Source organism: Bombyx mori, chromosome 12 (assembly GCF_030269925.1).
Source record: "Bombyx mori chromosome 12, ASM3026992v2".
Classification (NCBI taxonomy): Eukaryota; Metazoa; Arthropoda; class Insecta; order Lepidoptera; family Bombycidae; genus Bombyx; species Bombyx mori.
Genome location: NC_085118.1, coordinates 6,705,741 through 6,730,332, shown reverse-complemented (window position 1 = coordinate 6,730,332; position 24,592 = coordinate 6,705,741). Strand labels below are relative to the sequence as shown.

Sequence of the window (24,592 nt, the reverse complement as noted above, 5' to 3'; positions counted from 1 at the left end):
TAGTGTGTTTTCTTTCCGTTAGTGCGTATATCAAAATTAAATGTTTGGTCCTTATTGACACTATTATCTATTACTACCTACACAAAAAGAAAAAAGAAAACGTAGTTTAACCATAAATACTGTTACAAGAGAAAAGTTATTTTTTTATTACATAACACATTTATGAGAACACTTTTACTGGTGGTAGGACCTCTTGTGAGTTCGCACGGGCAGGTAACACCGCCCTGCCTATTTCTGCCGTGAAGCAGTAATGCGTTTCGGTTTGAAGGTTGAGGCAGCCGTTGTAACTGTCGTCCGGGCGATTCCGTCGGTCAGACGTATATAGGTCGCTTCGACAATCGAAAATAATAAAAACGAGCGCCCGCCTCCGCGACGCGTGGATTTCGTAAAAAAAAAGCTCCAAATCACCAACACCTCAAAAATAACATACCCTTTTAAATATTCATTCATGACTCGTCGTAGGACATCTTATGAGTCCGCACGGGTAGATTTTTTTTTTTTTTTTTTTCTTTTTTCCTACCTATGCTGATAGCCTTGAGAGGCTATTTCAGCTTCACCCTAACGTTAGTAGGTGAGCTCGCGGGGCTCAACCGGAGAGTTGCTAACACTGACCCTAGCAAGAGCAGTGCTTCGCAGAATCTACCACCGGATCGGAAACGCGACCCACTGAGAAGATCCGGCGAGAAACTCAGTGGGCTGTGTCTATGGGTTAGTTCGCTCGTCGAGCCCTTCGTCGCAAGCGACGGGTTCGACGAGGACGGTGACCGGTGCTTGTGGTGCCTAAAAGCACCGTTAATGGATCAGGAGGATCCGTAATGACGTGCTTTGGGCGACGTCGACGGTTTACCATTCGGTCTACTGGGTCGGGTATGTAATTTCCAGCGGCTACGATGAGAGGGTTCTCATGTCGTGCCGCCTTCTCAAAATGGCGCAGCGATGCCGACTGTAGATACTTACTAAGAGAGTCGAGCTCCAGGTCGTCGTGGAGATCCACATTCCTAAGGAACCAAGGCGCTCCGACGGCTATCCTGCAGAATCGTGATTGAATAACCTGAAGGGATTTCAAGTGGGTGCGGGCTGCGTGAGCGAACACTACGCTTGCATACGTCATGACGGGGCGTATGCAAGTTTTGTAGAGAGTTACCTTATTGCGGAGGGACAGTTTGCTTCGACTACAAAGCATTGGATAGAGTCGTCCTAGAATAAACGCGGCGCGGTCGCGTACCGTTTTTATATGGGGACGGAATGTCATCCCTCTGTCGAGGGTGACGCCTAGATATTTGACCTTCGAGACCCACGGAATGGGCTGGCCAAAGAGAGTGATGGGACTAACGGCGGAGGTGTTTGCGCGCCTACTACGGAGTGGGATGCTCGAAGTGATGTTCGGAGGGCGACCCCTTTTGAAGAGCACCGCTGCGCTTTTCGTGGGGTTAATGTCTATTCGCCACTTCCGGAACCACTGTCCCATGGTGGCTACTGCGGTCTGGAGTCGCCGATGAAGCAGCGACATCTTCCTACACGAGTAGTAGATAGCCGTGTCATCGGCGAAGAGCGCTAGATGGGTCTCCGGAGACCGGGGTATATCATTGATATACAAACTAAATAATAACGGGGAGAGCGCGGAGCCTTGCGGGACTCCGGCAGTCAGTTGACGGGGACGAGAACGAGTTCCCTCTACTCGATATCGAAACGAACGGTTCGACAAGAAGTCTCGTATGATGAGCACGAGTCTGTCTGGCACTCCCATGTTGTACAGTTTGTAAATTAAACCGTTGTGCCAGACTTTGTCGAACGCCTTCGCGATGTCGAAGAAGAGGGCGCCGGTCGGGATTTGTTTACGCCTATTTAGCCCTATCAGAATGTGCTCCGTGAGGCGGTGCACTTGTTGTACGCACGAGTGTTTTGAGCGGAATCCGAACTGTTCGTCTATGAGAATTTTGTTCGCGGTAACAAAATCCCAGAGGCGTTTTCTAAGGAGACGTTCGTAAATTTTTCCTATCGTCGAGAGGAGACTAATCGGACGGTAACTAGAAGTTTCGTTTCTCGGTTTGCCCGGCTTATGTATACCGATAACGTCCGCTTCTTTCCACACCGCGGGAAAGATGCAGTGCGTCATAGCGGCATTTAAAATTGTAGCCAACATTGCTATCAGTTGGACTGGCAAAAATTTTAGCGCGCGGTTGTGGATGCCGTCGGAGCCTGGTGCCTTCCTAGGTTGGAGGTTGTGGATCGCGTCTCTAACTTCGTCCGTGGTAATGGGGGGTAACGCGTCCGAGGGCGGCAGGGAAGCTCTGCGCTCGACCTCCCTGTCGACTAACTCGGTGTGTTCGGGGTCCGCGTGTTGAGTGCTGGTGGTGCACTGCTCTTGCAGTGCATCGGCCAGCAGCTCAGCCTTGTCATCGTCATCGAATGCCGGTGGTTGGCCTGAAGGGCGTAAGAGGGGAGGCATAGTAGCGGTAGTTTCGGATTTGAGAGTCCTAGCTAGTCGCCAGTATGCTTGGTGGGAGGGCGCGAGTTGTTCTAAATAACTATGCCAATTATCGTTACGCGCGTCGCTTAAGCGGGAGTGGACTTCGCGTTGTAGACGACGCATCTGAATCCGGTTTGAATGCGTGGGAAGACGATCGTAGGCCCGGATTGCCGCGTTCCTAACTCTTAAGAGATTCCTAAGATCGGGGGACAGTCTGATGCGGTGGAAGCTGTCCTCCACATCGACTTCTTTAGAAGATCTAATGATCGCGGAAGAGATGTGATCGGTAATGATGTTTATGGATTCGACGGTGTCCTCGGGGGATGGATTCGAATCCGGGCCGTAAGGGAGGATTGGCGGAGCGGCGTCGGCTAGGCACGTGCCCAGCTTATTCCAATCCACCATGGTCCTCGTAACAGTGACTGGGTTGTGAGGGCGACCGAGCTGCATAACGACAGGTCGGTGGTCTGAGTCGAGCTCTGACATTGCTTCGATGGAACGTAAGCGCAGAGTTACGTTCCTAAGCAATGCCAGGTCTATAGTGCTCGGACGGAGCGCGATGTTATACGGATAACATGTTGGAGTTGGGGGGCCGACTATTTCAAAGGTGAGGTCGTCTATAAACGCGTCGAGACGCCTACCGTTAACGTTTGTACGATGGCAGTTCCACCTAGTGTGGTGGCAATTTAAATCGCCTGCCAGGATGACAGAGTCTCCCATGCCGAACAGTGACTCGATGTCACTGCTCAGGAGGGGCTTGTCCGGGGGGAGATAAACGGATGCGATGACGATCGGCTGGTGTCCCGTCAGCGAGATACGGCACACTGACGCCTCGATATGTGAGAGCGAGGGAGTATCGAGAGGGACAACGTGCAGGGCCCGCCTATAGTAAATGGCAGTCCCGCCTTTGGAGGCGGTGAGTCTGTCATTCCTAACCATGACGTAATTCGCGACTTTCGGGTCGCGACGCGAGGGCTTCAGACAGGTTTCCTGCACTAATAGAATATCTACAAGATTATCGCGGAGGAATTCGAAAATTTGATCGCGTTGCCGCGCGAGTCCGTTAGCATTATAGAATGCTAACGTAAGGGAAAACGGTTTTTCTCTACCTTTTTGCGCCATTGGTTACCGGTAAAGATTTTTATAACGTGCGGGACACGGACTCGTAGACGTCCATATGATCGAAAGCGGCCGCGAGCCGCTGTTCGGGGGTTACCGACCTACGTATCGCGTCTGCGAACGATCGCAGACGGTCGAAGTTGACCGCGGTGACGAAGTCGCGCACGAGCGCGAAGTCGTTGACGGCAGAGGGTTGCGGGGGACGGAACGCGGGCGCGGGGCGAGGTGCGAGCAGGGGCTGGGGCGCGGGGCGTGTCACGAGCGGGGGTGCGGTTTCCGTTCCCGCCTTCGTATACGGCAGCGGCTTTTTCCACGCTGAGACCGTGGGAACTGCAGCCGGCACGAAGGCGGGTTTCGGCACTGAAGGTGCCGAAGTCTTTGGGCCGACGGTTCGCGGAGCCGGGTGGGTTGGACGTTTTCGTGGAGCCCTGGGACATCCACGGTAGTTCGCGGGGTGCCCTTGCTTAAGGCATAGGACACAGCTGGGAGGTTCGGTCGCGGTTTCCCTATCTCTAACGCAATCTAACGTAGCGTGATCGCCGAGGCATTTCACGCAGCGGGGGCGCGCGTGGCAATTACGCGCCGAGTGGCCATAGAGTTGGCACCTGTAGCACTGCCCGGGAGTGCCACGCTTGTGAGGGGCTTCGATCGAGATCCCGGATAGGCCGCAAATTGTCGTGAGACATGCGATCTTCTTTTTGGCCTCCGGGGTGGGTTCTAGCGCCACGAGTATCATATTATAGGGCTGTTTGCCCCGCCCGCTGTGCATCCGGTGCACACTAACTATCGGGAGGGCCTGAGCGGTCAGATCCTCCTTAATGTAGTCTATTTCTAGCTCCTTAGGGACTCCGCGTATTACTACGCGGAGCTCGCGGTCCTCCTGAAGAGCATAGGTGTGAAAACCTATGTTCTCCTTTCGGAGGTATGAAGAGAGGGCCCTATGGTCGCCCGGCGTTGCGACCTTTATCTGAATCCCATGCGCGACGTTACGCGCATGGGTGTAATTAATTTTGTTGGCCTGAAGGGCCTGGGACACGCGATTCCACGCTGTCTTCTCTTGAAGTATCAGCGGGGGCGGGGCAGCTACTTTAGGAGCGGGCGCGGGCTTGGGACGCGGCGGCGGGGTTACGCGGCGAGCGGAGTCCGACTCCGGTGTCACGACTACCTGCGGGCGGGAGGCGGTCGCGGATTTAGTTTGCTTCGTCGTGGAGCTCCGGGACTCCACGGCGCGAGAACGCTTTTTACCGCGCGTTACGGTTTGGAACCCATCCGAGGTTCCAGGCTGAGGGCTTGACGCGGATTCGAAATCCATCTCCGATTCGGTATCGGAGCCTGGACTCGGAATGATCGAGGTCGCGACGGACGAAGCGCGCGATGACGTAAACGACGCGGGCGCGGGGGTGGGGGTAGCGTTAGGCGCTATGTGAGCCGCATCGTCGGAACGTGCGCTCGAACTTAACGCGGCGGCGGGGGGCGCGCGGCGTGCCTCCGAGGCACGGTTGAGAAACGCGGCGACGGACGCGGGGGGGGAGGGATTGCCACGAGAGGCCCTATACCTAAGATACTCGGCCCTAATTGTCGGGTACCTTTCCCGGAGGAACCCGACAAAATCACTGTCACTGACACTAACACTTTCACTATTGTCTTCCATGCTTGCTTCGGTCTTCTTGCCCGGGGGGGGCGGCCCCGGGACTTTTGTTGAACTCGCCGAAAGGCGAGGCCCCGGATAGGATTTGTAACCCCCCTGTGCTGCAGGACAGCAAGGAGCAGGGGGGGGGAATGCCTATGCCGTGAAAACGGCAATCGGCGGGGAAAAGGAAAGGAACCCGCTCGGGCTGTATAGTGCTACAGCAGGCAGAATCGCGAGCGGGGGTCTAGTCTTGAAAAAGACTGTTGTTTTGGGAAGGGTTAGGAAATCGCTAGCCTGTGAGTGCCACAGGAAGCCTGATCGTAGCGATTGGTTTTGTCTTGAAAAAGACAGTTGGTAAAAGGTGGGTTCGCGGTTACAAAACTTTAGCGCACAAAAATGGACTCCGAGACGCAAATCGCAAGCGACCAACGGATCGGCACGTCCGCACTACCGAATTGTACGCACGATGTATTCACGGTCACTACACTGTCGAGCACAACTGTGAGTTCAGAGACGCAGCTCGCAAGCGGGCCACGGATCGGAAAGCACGTCCGCGCACGACCGAGTCGTGAGCGAGAATGGCACGGGTAGATACTTCCGCCCCGCCTATTTCTACCGTGAAGCAGCAATGCGTTTCGGTTTGAAGGGTGGGGTAGCCGTTGTAACTAACTATACTGAGACCTTAGAACTATATATCAAGGTGGGTGGCGCATTTACGTTGTAGATGTCTATGGGCTCCGGTAACCACTTAACATCAGGTGGGCTGTGAGCTCGTCCAACTGTCAAGCCATAAAAAAAATGTGAAGTCGTACATCTACAAATTTTATTTCTTGTTCTCAACAAACATTGTAATGTTAATTAACGAACGTATAGATCACAAGCTATTCACGTATGAGACTATCGGTTCTGTTTAGAAATAGCGCATCGAGAGTTCTTTAAAGGTAACATAAGTAGATGTTTCGCCATTTAGCGACTCAGTTGGGAGTTCGTAATTTACAACGTCTTTCTTCAGCACGTACTACTAACTATAAACTACTTTTACAGCACAACAGAGGATTGGGTATTTACTGCAATGTTAACGAGTCTTTTTATTAAACAAAAACAGTATATGCATGAACTAGCGCATATGAGTATGTTATTATAAATTGGCATAGTCACAGCCCACTGAGTTTCTCACCGGACATTCTTAGTCGATCGCGTTTCCGATCTAGTGGTAGATTCTGCGAAGCATTGCTTTTCCTAGGGTTAGTGTTAGCAACGCCTACAGGTTAGAGCCCCGTGAGCTCACCTCGCTCGGTGAATCTAGTATAACCCCTCGAGGTCACTAGAATAGGTAGGAGAGAAAAATGCAATTTGACCTATGCATATGTAGTGGATTTATTTGTGACATTATAGTGACGCTGTATATAGTATTCGTGAAGCAAAGAAATTTTTAACAGAAATCTCCAAACGCTTCAAGGAGGTTACACATGATGCTAAGGCTGGCTGGTACTTTGCACAGAGAGTGAGTCTGGCTGTCCAACGAGGCAACGTAGCCAGTATCTTGGGGACTGTGCCTCCTTCAAGCGCATTGGAAGATCTGTTCTACTGTGTGGGTTGAGTTATGTAAAATTATTTTGATTTCACTTTTTGTTAATAAATGAAAAAAAAAAAAAAAAAAAAAAAAAAAAAAAAAAAAAAAAAAAAAAAAAAAAAAAAAAAAAAAATTTTTCGTTAAATATTATTAATTTCAATGAATATTATATTCAAATTAACATTTTAGGCTATTATAATTGTTAAGAAAGTTTTTCTTTTGAATAGGCAGCGTCACGAGGGAATTAAAAAGAGTTCGTAAAAATAGTATTTTTTTAAGTGTCAACCGAACTGACGAAGTTTATTTCGGTGGAACTGAGCTAAGCAAACTGATTAGTTTCTATTTTATCATACGTCACTATAGCTTCTATATGCCCCACCCTCCAAACCGAAACGCATTACTGCTTCACCGCAGAAATGGGCGGGGTGTGGTACTTACCCGTGCGGATTCACAAGGGGTCCTACCACCAGTAAGGCTTGGGGGAAAACATTTTGACTAAAGAAGCGATATTGGAAACAAAATGCCACGTATTCAAAACTATATAAATGGAGAGAGAGATTTTTTTCTTTCTATCGTCTTTCATTGGTTAGTCCAAGAAAGAAGTTAACTTAAATTAAATTACGAAATTCCACCAGAGTAAGTCAATAAGAGAGAGACAAAGATTCCCTTTTTTCATCAGCATTTCACTTTAACACGCTATCTACGGCAGTTTGAACATAATGCGTATTTCCCGATATATCTGCTGATAATCTTATATTAAAATCAAATCAACTAAGTATTTTAAAATGTAACATCGCAACCTAGCAAATTATTTTTACTTTAATTTTGTAGATCTCATCATGATTGTCTGAATGAGATTGCTGGTAGCGATAATGCATTACATTTGAATGTTGTTCGCGACGGACATGAATGAATATAGTAGAATAGATATTATTCGCGACGGACATAGATAGTTTTTAAAATAGATAGAAAACATAGTAAATATATAATAGAAATGTCCGTAATAAATAGTTATGTTAAAAATAAGTTAACATAAAATAGAGAATAAATAGTTATAATAGAGAATGTCCGTGATAGACAGTATGTTAAAAAATAGTTAGCATACAAACGTAGATATAAGTAAATTTGTAAATGATATTTTGTAAATAAAGATTGGTCCTCGTGGTCTTTAATTTGGCGTGGGAACGCAGGAGCGAGTCACAATACGGGCGACTAATAGAGCGACTAGGCAAACAATAGGCGAGCGAGGCGGCCGAGAGAACAATAGACGCCCACCGTGCTCGGACTCATAATAGCGCTGGCCGAGTGCGTGTGGGCGACCATAAATAGGGGGCCTACCTCGCTGCAAATTCCGGTAAAAAGCGTACTCGCGCCGTGGAGTCCCGGAGCTCCACGACGAAGCAGACAAAATCCGCGACCGCCTCCCGCCCGCAGGTAGTCGTGACACCGGAGTCGGACTCCGCTCGCCGCGTAACCCCGCCGCCGCGTCCCAAGCCCGCGCCCGCTCCTAAAGCAGCTGCCCCGCCCCCGCTGATTCTCCAGGAAAAAACTGCGTGGAACCGCGTTTCCCAGGCCCTTCAGGCAAATAAAATTAATTATACCCATGCGCGTAACGTCGCGCATGGGATTCAGATAAAGGTCGCAACGCCGGGCGACCATAGGGCCCTCTCAGCATACCTCCGAAAGGAGAACATAGGTTTCCACACCTATGCTCTTCAGGAGGACCGCGAGCTCCGCGTAGTGATACGCGGAGTCCCTAAAGAACTCGACATCGACTACATAAAGGAGGATCTGACCGCTCAGGCCCTCCCGATAGTTAGTGTGCACCGGATGCACAGCGGGCGGGGCAAACAGCCCTATAATATGATACTCGTGGCGTTAGAACCCACCCCGGAGGCCAAAAAGAAGATCGCATGTCTCACGACAATTTGCGGCCTATCCGGGATCTCAATCGAAGCCCCCCACAAGCGTGGCACTCCCGGGCAGTGCTACAGATGTCAGCTTTACGGCCACTCGGCTCGTAATTGCCACGCGCGCCCCCGCTGCGTAAAGTGCCTCGGCGACCACGCCACACTAGATTGCTCGCGTGTTAGGGAAACCGCGACCGAACCCCCAAGCTGTGTCCTATGCCTTAAGCAAGGGCACCCCGCGAACTACCGTGGATGTCCTAGGGCTCCGCGCAAGCGTTCAACCCTCCCAGCTCCGCGAACCGTCGGCCCAAAGACTTCGGCACCCTCAGTGCCGAAACCTGCCTTCGTGCCGGCTGCAGTTCCCACGGTTTCAGCGTGGAAAAAGCCGCTGCCGTATACGAAGGCGGGAACACAAACCGCACCCCCGCCCCCGCTCGCGACACGCCCCGCGCCTCAGCCCCTGCTCGCACCTCGCCCCGCGCCCGCGTTCCGTCCCCCGCAACCCTCTGCCGCCAACGACTTCGCGCTCGTGCGCGACTTCGTCACCGCGGTGAACTTCGACCGTCTGCGATCGTTCGCTGACGCTATCCGTAGGTCGACAACCCCCGAACAGCGGCTCGCGGCCGCGTTCGATCACATGGACGTTTATGAGTCCGTGTCGCGTACGTTATAAAATCTTTACCGGTAATCAATGGCGCAAAAAGGTAGAGAAAAACCGTATTCCCTTACGTTAGCATTCTACAATGCTAACGGACTCGCGCGGCAACGCGATCAAATTTTCGAATTCCTCCGCGATAATCTTGTAGATATTCTATTAGTGCAGGAAACCTGTCTGAAGCCCTCGCGTCGCGACCCGAAAGTCGCGAATTACGTCATGGTTAGGAATGACAGACTCACCGCCTCCAAAGGCGGGACTGCCATTTACTATAGGCGGGCCCTGCACGTTGTCCCTCTCGATACTCCCTCGCTCTCACATATCGAGGCGTCAGTGTGCCGTATCTCGCTGACGGGACACCAGCCGATCGTCATCGCATCCGTTTATCTCCCCCCGGACAAGCCCCTTCTGAGCAGTGACATCGAGTCACTGTTCGGCATGGGAGACTCCGTCATCCTGGCAGGCGATTTAAATTGCCACCACACTAGGTGGAACTGCCACAGTTCAAACATAAATGGTAGGCGTCTCGACGCGTTTATAGACGACCTTACCTTTGAAGTAGTCGGTCCCCCAACTCCAACATGTTATCCGTATAACATCGCGCTCCGTCCGAGCACTATAGACCTGGCACTGCTGAGGAACGTAACTCTGCGCTTGCGTTCCATCGAAGCAATGTCAGAGCTCGACTCGGACCACCGACCTGTCGTTATGCAGCTCGGTCGCCCCCACAACCCAGTCACTGTTACGAGGACCATGGTGGATTGGAATAAGCTGGGCACGTGCCTAGCCGACACCGCTCCGCCAATCCTCCCTTACGGCCCGGATTCGAATCTATCCCCCGAGGACACCGTCGAATCCATAAACATCATTACCGATCACATATCTTCCGCGATCATTAGATCTTCTAAAGAAGTCGATGTGGAGGACAGCTTCCACCGCATCAGACTGTCCCCCGATCTTAGGAATCTCTTAAGAGTTAGGAACGCGGCAATCCGGGCCTACGATCGTCTTCCCACGCATTCAAACCGGATTCGGATGCGTCGTCTACAACGCGAAGTCCACTCCCGCTTAAGCGACGCGCGTAACGATAATTGGCATAGTTATTTAGAACAACTCGCGCCCTCCCACCAAGCATACTGGCGACTAGCTAGGACTCTCAAATCCGAAACTATAGCCACTATGCCTCCCCTCGTACGCCCTTCAGGCCAACCACCGGCATTCGATGACGATGACAAGGCTGAGCTGCTGGCCGATGCACTGCAAGAGCAGTGCACCACCAGCACTCAACACGCGGACCCCGAACACACCGAGTTAGTCGACAGGGAGGTCGAGCGCAGAGCTTCCCTGCCGCCCTCGGACGCGTTACCCCCCATTACCACCGACGAAGTTAGAGACGCGATCCACAACCTACAACCTAGGAAGGCACCCGGCTCCGACGGCATCCACAACCGCGCGCTTAAACTCTTGCCAGTCCAACTGATAGCAATGTTGGCTACAATTTTAAATGCCGCTATGACGCACTGCATCTTTCCCGCGGTGTGGAAAGAAGCGGACGTTATCGGTATACATAAGCCGGGCAAACCGACAAACGAAACTTCTAGTTACCGTCCGATTAGTCTCCTCTCGACGATAGGAAAAATTTACGAACGGCTCCTTAGGAAACGCCTCTGGAATTTTGTTACCGCGAACAAAATTCTCATAGACGAACAGTTCGGATTCCGCTCAAAACACTCGTGCGTACAACAAGTGCACCGCCTCACGGAGCACATTCTGATAGGACTAAATAGGCGTAAACAAATCCCGACCGGCGCCCTCTTCTTCGACATCGCGAAGGCGTTCGACAAAGTCTGGCACAACGGTTTAATTTATAAACTATACAACATGGGAGTGCCAGACAGACTCGTGCTCATCATACGAGACTTCTTGTCGAACCGTTCGTTTCGATATCGAGTAGAGGGAACTCGTTCTCGTCCCCGTCAACTGACCGCCGGAGTCCCGCAAGGCTCCGCGCTCTCCCCGTTATTATTTAGTTTGTATATCAATGATATACCCCGGTCTCCGGAGACCCATCTAGCGCTCTTCGCCGATGACACGGCTATCTACTACTCGTGTAGGAAGATGTCGCTGCTTCATCGGCGACTCCAGATCGCAGTAGCCACCCTGGGACAGTGGTTCCGGAAGTGGCGAATAGACATCAACCCCACGAAAAGCGCAGCGGTGCTCTTCAAAAGGGGTCGCCCTCCGAACATCACTTCGAGCATCCCACTCCGTAGTAGGCGCGCAAACACCTCCGCCGTTAGTCCCATCACTCTCTTTGGCCAGCCCATTCCGTGGGTCTCGAAGGTCAAATATCTAGGCGTCACCCTCGACAGAGGGATGACATTCCGTCCCCATATAAAAACGGTACGCGACCGCGCCGCGTTTATTCTAGGACGACTCTATCCAATGCTTTGTAGTCGAAGCAAACTGTCCCTCCGCAATAAGGTAACTCTCTACAAAACTTGCATACGCCCCGTCATGACGTATGCAAGCGTAGTGTTCGCTCACGCAGCCCGCACCCACTTGAAATCCCTTCAGGTTATTCAATCACGATTCTGCAGGATAGCCGTCGGAGCGCCTTGGTTCCTTAGGAATGTGGATCTCCACGACGACCTGGAGCTCGACTCTCTTAGTAAGTATCTACAGTCGGCATCGCTGCGCCATTTTGAGAAGGCGGCACGACATGAGAACCCTCTCATCGTAGCCGCTGGAAATTACATACCCGACCCAGTAGACCGAATGGTAAACCGTCGACGTCGCCCAAAGCACGTCATTACGGATCCTCCTGATCCATTAACGGTGCTTTTAGGCACCACAAGCACCGGTCACCGTCCTCGTCGAACCCGTCGCTTGCGACGAAGGGCTCGACGAGCGAACTAACCCATAGACACAGCCCACTGAGTTTCTCGCCGGATCTTCTCAGTGGGTCGCGTTTCCGATCCGGTGGTAGATTCAGCGAAGCACTGCTCTTGCTAGGGTCAGTGTTAGCAACTCTCCGGTTGAGCCCCGCGAGCTCACCTACTAACGTTAGGATGAAGCTGAAATAGCCTCTCAAGGCTATCAGCATAGGTAGGGAAAAAAAAAAAATGCAAATTCCATTCTCGCTCACGACTCGGTCGTGCGCGGACGTGCTTTCCGATCCGTGGCCCGCTTGCGAGCCGCGTCTCTGAACTCACAGTTGTGCTCGACAGTGTAGTGACCGTGAATACATCGTGCTTACAATTCAGTAGTGCGGACGTGCCGATCCGTTGGTCGCTTGCGATTTGCGTCTCGGAGTCCATTTTTGTGCGCTAAAGTGTTGTAACCGCGAACCCACCCTTTACCAACTGCCTTTTTCAAGGCAAAACCAATCGCTACGTTCAGCTTCCTGTGGCACTCACAGGCTAGCGATTTCCTAACCCTTCCCAAAAACAACAGTCTTTTTCAAGACTAGACCCCCGCTCGCGATTCTGCCTGCTGTAGCACTATACAGCCCGAGCGGGTTCCTTTCCTTTTCCCCGCCGATTGCCGTTTTCACGGCATAGGCATTCCCCCCCCCTGCTCCTTGCTGTCCTGCAGCACAGGGGGGTTACAAATCCTATCCTATCCGGGGCCTCGCCTTTCGGCGAGTTCAACAAAAGTCCCGGGGCCGCCCCCCCCGGGCAAGAAGACAGCAAGATGATTGAAGATTGTGACAGTGTCAGTGATAGTGATTTTGTCGGGTTCCTCCGGGAAAGGTACCCGACAATTAGGGCCGAATATCTGGCATATAGGGCCTCTCGTGGCAATCCCTCCCCCCCCGCGTCCGTCGCCGCGTATTTCAAACGTGCCTCGGAGGCACGCCGCGCACCCCCCGCCGCCGCGTCAAGTTCGAGCGCACGTTCCCACGATGCGACTCACGAAGCGCCTAGCGCTACCCCCACCCCCGCGCCCGCGTCGGTTACGTCATCACGCGCTACGTCCGCCGCGACCTCGATCGTTTCAAGTTCAGGCTCCGATACCGAATCGGAGATGGATTTCGAATCCGCGTCAAGCCCTCAGCCTGGAACTTCGGATGGGTTCCAAACCGTAACGCGCGGTAAAAAGCGTACTCGCGCCGTGGAGTCCCGGAGCTCCACGACGAAGCAGACAAAATCCGCGACCGCCTCCCGCCCGCAGGTAGTCGTGACACCGGAGTCGGACTCCGCTCGCCGCGTAACCCCGCCGCCGCGTCCCAAGCCCGCGCCCGCTCCTAAAGCAGCTGCCCCGCCCCCGCTGATTCTCCAGGAAAAAACTGCGTGGAACCGCGTTTCCCAGGCCCTTCAGGCAAATAAAATTAATTATACCCATGCGCGTAACGTCGCGCATGGGATTCAGATAAAGGTCGCAACGCCGGGCGACCATAGGGCCCTCTCAGCATACCTCCGAAAGGAGAACATAGGTTTCCACACCTATGCTCTTCAGGAGGACCGCGAGCTCCGCGTAGTGATACGCGGAGTCCCTAAAGAACTCGACATCGACTACATAAAGGAGGATCTGACCGCTCAGGCCCTCCCGATAGTTAGTGTGCACCGGATGCACAGCGGGCGGGGCAAACAGCCCTATAATATGATACTCGTGGCGTTAGAACCCACCCCGGAGGCCAAAAAGAAGATCGCATGTCTCACGACAATTTGCGGCCTATCCGGGATCTCAATCGAAGCCCCCCACAAGCGTGGCACTCCCGGGCAGTGCTACAGATGTCAGCTTTACGGCCACTCGGCTCGTAATTGCCACGCGCGCCCCCGCTGCGTAAAGTGCCTCGGCGACCACGCCACACTAGATTGCTCGCGTGTTAGGGAAACCGCGACCGAACCCCCAAGCTGTGTCCTATGCCTTAAGCAAGGGCACCCCGCGAACTACCGTGGATGTCCTAGGGCTCCGCGCAAGCGTTCAACCCTCCCAGCTCCGCGAACCGTCGGCCCAAAGACTTCGGCACCCTCAGTGCCGAAACCTGCCTTCGTGCCGGCTGCAGTTCCCACGGTTTCAGCGTGGAAAAAGCCGCTGCCGTATACGAAGGCGGGAACACAAACCGCACCCCCGCCCCCGCTCGCGACACGCCCCGCGCCTCAGCCCCTGCTCGCACCTCGCCCCGCGCCCGCGTTCCGTCCCCCGCAACCCTCTGCCGCCAACGACTTCGCGCTCGTGCGCGACTTCGTCACCGCGGTGAACTTCGACCGTCTGCGATCGTTCGCTGACGCTATCCGTAGGTCGACAACCCCCGAACAGCGGCTCGCGGCCGCGTTCGATCACATGGACGTTTATGAGTCCGTGTCGCGTACGTTATAAAATCTTTACCGGTAATCAATGGCGCAAAAAGGTAGAGAAAAACCGTATTCCCTTACGTTAGCATTCTACAATGCTAACGGACTCGCGCGGCAACGCGATCAAATTTTCGAATTCCTCCGCGATAATCTTGTAGATATTCTATTAGTGCAGGAAACCTGTCTGAAGCCCTCGCGTCGCGACCCGAAAGTCGCGAATTACGTCATGGTTAGGAATGACAGACTCACCGCCTCCAAAGGCGGGACTGCCATTTACTATAGGCGGGCCCTGCACGTTGTCCCTCTCGATACTCCCTCGCTCTCACATATCGAGGCGTCAGTGTGCCGTATCTCGCTGACGGGACACCAGCCGATCGTCATCGCATCCGTTTATCTCCCCCCGGACAAGCCCCTTCTGAGCAGTGACATCGAGTCACTGTTCGGCATGGGAGACTCCGTCATCCTGGCAGGCGATTTAAATTGCCACCACACTAGGTGGAACTGCCATCGTACTAACGTTAACGGTAGGCGTCTCGACGCGTTTATAGACGACCTCACCTTTGAAATAGTCGGTCCCCCAACTCCAACATGTTATCCGTATAACATCGCGCTCCGTCCGAGCACTATAGACCTGGCATTGCTTAGGAACGTAACTCTGCGCTTGCGTTCCATCGAAGCAATGTCAGAGCTCGACTCAGACCACCGACCTGTCGTTATGCAGCTCGGTCGCCCCCACAACCCAGTCACTGTTACGAGGACCATGGTGGATTGGAATAAGCTGGGCACGTGCCTAGCCGACACCGCTCCGCCAATCCTCCCTTACGGCCCGGATTCGAATCTATCCCCCGAGGACACCGTCGAATCCATAAACATCATTACCGATCACATATCTTCCGCGATCATTAGATCTTCTAAAGAAGTCGATGTGGAGGACAGCTTCCACCGCATCAGACTGTCCCCCGATCTTAGGAATCTCTTAAGAGTTAGGAACGCGGCAATCCGGGCCTACGATCGTCTTCCCACGCATTCAAACCGGATTCGGATGCGTCGTCTACAACGCGAAGTCCACTCCCGCTTAAGCGACGCGCGTAACGATAATTGGCATAGTTATTTAGAACAACTCGCGCCCTCACACCAAGCATACTGGCGACTAGCTAGGACTCTCAAATCCGAAACTACCGCTACTATGCCTCCCCTCGTACGCCCTTCAGGCCAACCACCGGCATTCGATGACGATGACAAGGCTGAGCTGCTGGCCGATGCACTGCAAGAGCAGTGCACCACCAGCACTCAACACGCGGACCCCGAACACACCGAGTTAGTCGACAGGGAGGTCGAGCGCAGAGCTTCCCTGCCGCCCTCGGACGCGTTACCCCCCATTACCACTGACGAAGTTAGAGACGCGATCCACAACCTACAACCTAGGAAGGCACCCGGCTCCGACGGCATCCACAACCGCGCGCTTAAACTCTTGCCAGTCCAACTGATAGCAATGTTGGCTACAATTTTAAATGCCGCTATGACGCACTGCATCTTTCCCGCGGTGTGGAAAGAAGCGGACGTTATCGGTATACATAAGCCGGGCAAACCGACAAACGAAACTTCTAGTTACCGTCCGATTAGTCTCCTCTCGACGATAGGAAAAATTTACGAACGGCTCCTTAGGAAACGCCTCTGGGATTTTGTTACCGCGAACAAAATTCTCATAGACGAACAGTTCGGATTCCGCTCAAAACACTCGTGCGTACAACAAGTGCACCGCCTCACGGAGCACATTCTGATAGGACTAAATAGGCGTAAACAAATCCCGACCGGCGCCCTCTTCTTCGACATCGCGAAGGCGTTCGACAAAGTCTGGCACAACGGTTTAATTTATAAACTATACAACATGGGGGTGCCAGACAGACTCGTGCTCATCATACGAGACTTCTTGTCGAACCGTTCGTTTCGATATCGAGTAGAGGGAACTCGTTCTCGTCCCCGTCAACTGACCGCCGGAGTCCCGCAAGGCTCCGCGCTCTCCCCGTTATTATTTAGTTTGTATATCAATGATATACCCCGGTCTCCGGAGACCCATCTAGCGCTCTTCGCCGATGACACGGCTATCTACTACTCGTGTAGGAAGATGTCGCTGCTTCATCGGCGACTCCAGATCGCAGTAGCCACCCTGGGACAGTGGTTCCGGAAGTGGCGAATAGACATCAACCCCACGAAAAGCGCAGCGGTGCTCTTCAAAAGGGGTCGCCCTCCGAACATCACTTCGAGCATCCCACTCCGTAGTAGGCGCGCAAACACCTCCGCCGTTAGTCCCATCACTCTCTTTGGCCAGCCCATTCCGTGGGTCTCGAAGGTCAAATATCTAGGCGTCACCCTCGACAGAGGGATGACATTCCGTCCCCATATAAAAACGGTACGCGACCGCGCCGCGTTTATTCTAGGACGACTCTATCCAATGCTTTGTAGTCGAAGCAAACTGTCCCTCCGTAATAAGGTAACTCTCTACAAAACTTGTATACGCCCCGTCATGACGTATGCAAGCGTAGTGTTCGCTCACGCAGCCCGCACCAACTTGAAATCCCTTCAGGTTATTCAATCACGATTCTGCAGGATAGCCGTCGGAGCGCCTTGGTTCCTTAGGAATGTGGACCTCCACGACGACCTGGAGCTCGACTCTTTTAGTAAGTATCTACAGTCGGCATCGCTGCGCCATTTTGAGAAGGCGGCACGACATGAGAACCCTCTCATCGTAGCCGCTGGAAATTACATACCCGACCCAGTAGACCGAATGGTAAACCGTCGACGTCGCCCAAAGCACGTCATTACGGATCCTCCTGATCCATTAACGGTGCTTTTAGGCACCACAAGCACCGGTCACCGTCCTCGTCGAACCCGTCGCTTGCGACGAAGGGCTCGACGAGCGAACTAACCCATAGACACAGCCCACTGAGTTTCTCGCCGGATCTTCTCAGTGGGTCGCGTTTCCGATCCGGTGGTAGATTCTGCGAAGCACTGCTCTTGCTAGGGTCAGTGTTAGCAACTCTCCGGTTGAGCCCCGCGAGCTCACCTACTAACGTTAGGGTGAAGCTGAAATAGCCTCTCAAGGCTATCAGCATAGGTAGGAAAAAAAAAAAAAAAAAAAAAAAAAAAAAAAAAAAAAAAAAAAAAAAAAAAAAAAAAAAAACTGCAAATTCAGTTCGAGACAGCGAGCCGACGAGTCAAGACCTCTCCAGAAGAAGAGGAGAGAGCCGTCGCACAAGAAAAGACTCGCTCCTACGCCCTGCGCCGGTCAAGCCACGAGGACCGTGTGAACGCCATACTGAAGCCTTCGTTATTTTCCTCGAACCAATCCCAGCACCCGTTCCGCGACAGCCACTGCGGCAATACTCGAGCCACCACGTTTGCCACGAGTAAGAAGTCTAAAAATCACACGTGGTGGCCGAAACCTGAGCGGTGGCCGTCCGGAATATTGGTCCTTCGAGAACCGGATTCATTTGAGGAAGATCGAAGAAAATTGAAGATTGAAGATTGAAGAAATGGTGCTCACACGGTCCGAGAAGATGAGGTCGTCACGCCTTGACCGGCCCGGCAACGAAGCTGTCTCGGGCTCAACATCACAAGACGCACAGCAACGAGCTGTGTCGGCCGCGCCGCGTTCGGGAGTGACGCAGGGACCGCCACCGATGGCGGCAACCTCCTCCCAGTCAACCGCGCCGCGTTCGGGAGTGACGCAGGGACCGCCACCGATGGCGGCACCCTCCTCCCAAGTGGAAAAGTGTCCGGGAGTGCCGCGGGGCTCACAAGCGATGCCCCCCTCCCGCCAAATATTGCCTACGCAATACTCGCCGGCGTCGCCAACGGGACCGAACAGCGGGGTCTGTCGTCGAGTGGTCAGACCTCCCAGCACCGCGACACCGGCAACAACTTCAGGCGACGCAGCAACGGAGAGCGTCGTATCCGCGAGCCAGAACAAGAAGGAGTCAGCGCTCGCGGCCAATCAAATAGTACACGGGTCCCACATCACGGACGCCGCTGCCAAAATCTCGACGACAGAAGAAGGCTCCACACTCCGCGACGGGATGGCGCCACCAGTTCGAGGAACTTCGAGAAAGTCGAGTCAACAGTCACAACGGCTGTTGCTTATGGCGCGCCTCAAGGAAGAGCATCTTCGCGCCAAAGAAGAACAAGCCCGACTCCAAGCAGAGCTCGCCGCCGCCCGCATCTCAACGTTAGAAGCCGAAGCGCTCGTTGAAGAGGAGGAAGATGCGCGCACAACACTCACGGAGGACGAGAACGAGCAAACACAGCGCGTCGATACATGGCTCAGTCAGCAACGATCGATCGCGCTACAGGGAGTCGAAGAAAGAGTAATGCAGTCAACACACGGATCACCAGCCACCATCGAGCAACCGCAACTGGAACTTCCCGCACCAATAGAACAGCTGAAGCTACCGGCCCCTGCCGCGGCACCGATTGCCGTACCTGTCGCACCAAAGAGCGACATCGCCGAACTAGCAGCTGCCATCGCGACGGCCGCCCGCCAAGCCAGGCCCGGACCATCGCATCGGTACTACGGGGAGCTTCCAGTGTATAGTGGATCGCACCAAGAATGGCTCTCCTTCAAGGTCGCCTACGCCGAATCAGCGGACAGCTTCAGCGCCGCAGAGAATACTGCGAGACTTCGGCGTACGTTGAGAGGAAGAGCAAGAGAAGCGGTCGAAAACTTGTTGCTGCATTACACCGAGCCCGCCGAGATCATGCGGACTCTAGAATCGCGCTTCGGACGTCCAGAAGCAATCGCCGCAACGGAGCTGGAACGACTGCGCGCGCTGCCACGCTGCACGGACACACCGAGGGACATCTGCGTATTCGCGAACAAGGTGAACAACGTCGTCGCCGCTCTGAGGGCCCTCGACCGCGTACATTACATGTACAACCCGGAGCTCACCAACATCACATCAGAGAAGCTGCCGTCCACTCTACGCCACCGCTGGTTCGAATTCTCAGCGACTCAACCGGCGGGAGAACCGGACCTCGTCAAGCTGTCGCGCTTCCTGCAACGCGAGGCGGACCTGTGCAGCCCATACGCACAGCCGGAGCCAGAGACGAGAGTGGAGAACACCAGCGGTCGGCGGAAGATGGTGAATACGCCTCAGAGGACGCACACCACGCAAGCGAAGGAAGAGAGGAAATGCGCAGCATGTCAGAAGCCGGGGCACATCCCACAAGATTGTCCCGAATTCAAGAGAGCAGCCGTCAGCGAGCGCTGGGATACGGCGAAGCGCGAAAATTTGTGTTTCCGGTGCCTACGGTTCCGGTCCCGGGGACACGTGTGTAAAAAGAAGAAGTGCGGCGTCGACAGCTGTGAACGCACGCACCACGAGCTGTTGCATAAGAAGCCAGCATGGCAGAAGCCGAAAGAAAAAGAAGAGGCGGTCACCTCGACGTGGGCCGCAAGAAGTGCGACAGCCTACCTGAAGATGGCGCCGATTACTGTTATCGGACCGGCGGGAGAAGCAGATACATGGGCCCTGCTGGACGACGGGTCAACGATCTCGCTGATTGACGAAGACTTCGCGAGACGAGTGGGCGCCAAAGGACCGATCGAACCCCTCTTCATCACTGCCATCGGGGACAACAAGATAGACGCAACACGCTCACGACGCGTCCCGCTGAAGCTATGCGGACGCACGGGGGAACCGCAAGAACTGAACCTACGGACAGTCAACGGCTTAAAATTAACACCACAGCGACTGAACATCGAAGTCCTCGCGTCGTGCCATCACCTCACCGACCTCCGGCATCACTTCAAAACGAGCTACGCCTCGCCGAAGATACTGATCGGCCAAGACAACTGGCACCTGCTGGTGACGGAGGAGATGCGGACGGGACGACGCGATCAACCAGTGGCGTCTCGTACTCCGCTCGGGTGGGTTGTGCACGGAGCACGCCCGGGAGGCAAGAGACAGCGCGTCAACTTCGTGGGACACGCGACGACGGTCGACACGAACATGGACGAAGCCCTCAGGCACTACTTCGCGATCGAGGGACTCACCGTCGCCGCCGAAGACACCGAAGAACGACCCAGACGAGCACGCGCTGAAGATCCTGCGAGAGACCACTCAACAGCAACCCGACGGCCGCTACGAGACCGCACTGCTGTGGCGTGAGGAGGGCCTGAAGATGCCCAACAATTTTGAAGCCGCACTGAACCGCCTGACGTCCGTAGAAAAGAAACTGGAGAAGGATCCAAATTTGAAAGAGCGCTACAAGCAACAAGTGAACGCGCTGGTAGCAAAAGGATACGCCGAAGTAACTCCGTCGACGGGTACGAAGAAGCGAACCCGGTACTTGCCACACTTCGACGTGACACACCCAATGAAGCAGGAGAAGCTTCGCATCGTGCACGACGCCGATGCGAAAAATAGAGGGAAGAAGCCCAAACGACTTCCTGCTCACCGACCCGGACCTGCTGCAGTCGCTGCCCGGAGCGATGATGCGCTTCAGGCAGCACGCCGTTACCGTCTCCACGGACATCGCGGAGATGTTCATCCAGATAGGCGTCCGAAGCGAGGACCGCGACGCGCTCCGGTACTTGTGGAGGGAGAACCCTTCACGAGAACCTATAGAATACCGGATGAGGTCCATCGTCTTTGGCGCGACAAGCTCGCCTGCAACCACCATCTGCGTGAAGAACCGACTGCAGTACCCGGACGCCGCCGACCTCAAGCTCCACACGTACGTGGACACGAGCAAGTACGCCCACGACGCCGCGTTGTACTGGCGCGTGGAGACGCCCGACGGGGAGATGAGGACCTCCCTCGCCAAAGCCCGAGTCGCACCCATGAAGCCAACATCGATACTGCGTCTCGAGCTACAAGCCGACGTGATGGGAAGCCGCATGGCCGCGGCCGTCACGGAAGAACACTATAGAAAGCCAGACACGAGTGTTCTGGACTGACAGCGCCACCATAGAGGAAAACAGCACTGTGGAGGAATGGCGCTGGGTCCCCACAAAGGAAAATGTCGCCGACGACGCCACAAGGGAGATACCCGTCGGCTTTGAAAGAAACCACCGCTGGTTCATAGGCCCGGAATACCTAAGACGGCATCCGGATGATTGGCCCGTACAACGGACTGCAAGAAGGGCAGAAGAGACGGGTGAAGAGAAGTGCGCAATGCTCGCCGTGAGCAGGGAGAGCCTCGGCGAAGCGATCCCGGACCCAAGACTCTTCTCCAAGTGGGAGAAGTACCTGCGTGCAACGGGGCGAATACTACAATTCGTCAGCCTATGCCGCAGAAATCGCGAGCGCACTCATTACAAGAGGACCAGACGGAACCCGCGTTCGGACCCGACGTGGGAGAAGAATAGAAAGAAGACGACTTCGAAGACCCCGCTGAACACACCGCGGACGCCAGAGCAAGCAGTCATTCAATGGAAGACTTTAGACGCCGACACGCTTCGACGCGCCGAGACGCTCATTTGGCGACAGAGCCAGCGGGCGGCCTTCGAGGAAGAAATTTTGACGCTCCAGCGAGGGAAACAAGTATCCCCAGCGAGCCGACTGCGAAACTTGTCCGTAACTTACGCGGACGGGATATTGAGAATAAACGGACGCATCGGCAACATTGAGGGAGCTGACGTCATCACCTCGCCTCTCGTGCTAGACGGATCCCGACGCGAAACGAGACTGATGATAGACTTCATCCATAGAAAGATGCACCACGCCGGAACCGAAGCTACGATCGCCGAGTGCCGACAGTCGTACTGGGTCTTACGCCTACGCCCAGTGACACGGAGCGTAATCCACAACTGTCTTCCGTGTCGTATCCGCAAGGACACTCCACCGCGTCCAGCCACAGGCGACCACCCACCGAGCAGACTGGCACACCATCGGCGACCATTCACATACGTGGGCCTCGATTACTTCGGGCCCTATCAAGTTACCACCGGCAGAAGCACCCAGAAGCACTACGTGGCCATCTTCACATGTCTCACTACGCGTGCGGTACATTTAGAACCGGCAGCGAGCCTCAGCACGGACTCAGCGGTGATGGCACTCCGGCGCATGATCGCGCGCCGGGGAGCTCCGACGGAAATATGGAGCGACAACGGCACCAATTTACGGGGTGCCGACAAGGAGCTGCGCCAAGCTTTGGACAAGGCGACTGAGCATGAAGCGAGCTTAAGACTTATCCAGTGGCGCTTCATCCCACCGGGCGCGCCTTTCATGGGCGGCGCCTGGGAAAATAAGTTAACATAAAATAGAGAATAAATAGAAATAAAGAATAGCCAAATAGACAGTATGTTAAAAATAGTTAGCATACAAATGTAAATAGAAATAAGTAATTTGTAAATATTCTGTTTGAAAATAAAGATTGGTCCTCGTGGTCTTTAATTTGGCGTGGGAACGCAGGAGCGAGTCACAATACGGGCGACTAATAGAGCGACTAGGCAAACAATAGGCGAGCGAGGCGGCCGAGAGAACAATAGACGCCCACCGTGCTCGGACTCATAATAGCGCTGGCCGAGTGCGTGTGGGCGACCATAAATAAGGGGCCTACCTCGCTGCAAATTCAGTTCGAGACAGCGAGCCGACGAGTCAAGACCTCTCCAGAAGAAGAGGAGAGAGCCGTCGCACAAGAAAAGACTCGCTCCTACGCCCTGCGCCGGTCAAGCCACGAGGACCGTGTGAACGCCATTCTTGAAGACTTCGTTATTTTCCTCGAACCAATCCCAGCACCCGTTCCGCGACAGCCACTGCGGCAATACTCGAGCCACCACGTTTGCCACGAGTAAGAAGTCTAAAAATCACACGTGGTGGCCGAAACCTGAGCGGTGGCCGTCCGGAATATATTATATTTTTTATTATTTATTTATTTATGTACACACAAAAAAGAAGACATAGTACAGAGTAATAGGAAAAATATGTACAAAGGCACTGCTTATTTCTTTAAGAAATCTCTTTCAGCAGGCCTGGGAGAGGATTATGAGAATAATAATTAAAAGTGATGAGTCTGTATAGAGCAGCTAAAATAACAAATACAACATGAGAATTATAGTAATGCACATTTTTTTGATTTTACTGTCGAATTATTATCAAATTTTGATTTTAATATTACATATTTTCTTTTTAGAATTGATAATTCCCTTAAAGCATAAGCAAATGCTAATCAATCGATTTGAATAAACTAAACAATAATAGCGGTTTAAATTTAGTAGTTGTATAATTAATAATTTGTCTTAAGCATGGAATAGCAGAAATAAATCATTTTGATTTTAAATTATTTATTTAAAGATTATTTTGATTTGCTTCCGGTAATTAGTTTCATGATTTTATTAAGTTAAGTTTTACTATGGCAATCGATTCGGCAAAACAAGCAATATTCTCATCAAATAAAGCTTTATAAATCGTATACTGCATACATATAAGTGTAACAATGTTACGAGGAAATGAAGCAAAATAAATTTACAAAATCAATAGGCCGCGAAATGTGCTCTCTCGAATTTTCAGAATACGACCTACGTCTTTTTACAATAGAAGTTAGAGCGCGAAATATTAAGGAAAATTCCTTTGTGTTGATGTGGGTTTATTAAGCCGGATTCCATATAAAACAGCGCTCAGTCAAACCCGCATCAAAATAAGATTGTATTGTTAAATCCACTAATAATTCATAACTCACATGTCGCAGCGAACGTCAGGCTGTTTTGGTAAAAAATTTGAAATTATGGTGTTGATCGCTTTTTGTTATTACGAATAGAAATATAAAACTTTACTACGAGCGCAATCGCTTGTCTGTTGTTATATACAAATTTAGAAAAACGCATATATTATACACACACACATACAAAGTCTCTTTGCCACACATAAAGCTAAGAAGAGATGTAATATTATTAATATGACACAGCAGGTAATCTTAATATATATAAATTACGT

The 24,592-nt window shown here is 52.9% G+C and overlaps 2 protein-coding genes across 2 annotated transcripts; both read left to right on the top strand.

Moving 5' to 3' along the window:
* The first annotated feature begins 2 nt into the window (after positions 1–2).
* Positions 3–21,678, top strand: LOC134199830 (uncharacterized). The gene is made up of 3 exons (XM_062671399.1): positions 3–484; positions 5,811–8,146; positions 17,851–21,678. Exon 3 carries the CDS (start codon positions 18,191–18,193, stop codon positions 20,822–20,824), a length of 2,634 nt encoding a protein of 877 aa, XP_062527383.1. The 5' UTR covers positions 3–484; positions 5,811–8,146; positions 17,851–18,190; the 3' UTR covers positions 20,825–21,678.
* A 154-nt stretch (positions 21,679–21,832) lies between these two features.
* LOC134199901 (uncharacterized) lies at positions 21,833–22,918 on the top strand. Its single transcript, XM_062671606.1, has 2 exons — positions 21,833–22,201; positions 22,493–22,918. Exons 1-2 carry the CDS (start codon positions 21,833–21,835, stop codon positions 22,916–22,918), a joined length of 795 nt encoding a protein of 264 aa, XP_062527590.1.
* The last annotated feature ends 1,674 nt before the right edge of the window (positions 22,919–24,592 follow it).

Bases quoted from the DNA above. Each gene is read 5' to 3' on its own strand.
- LOC134199830 (XM_062671399.1), top strand. From the start codon at position 18,191: ATGGTGCTCACACGGTCCGAGAAGATGAGGTCGTCACGCCTTGACCGG.
- LOC134199901 (XM_062671606.1), top strand. From the start codon at position 21,833: ATGCTCGCCGTGAGCAGGGAGAGCCTCGGCGAAGCGATCCCGGACCCA. The intron at 22,202-22,492 runs GTATCCCCAGCG...CGTATCCGCAAG, and splicing joins CGCTCCAGCGAGGGAAACAA to GACACTCCACCGCGTCCAGC.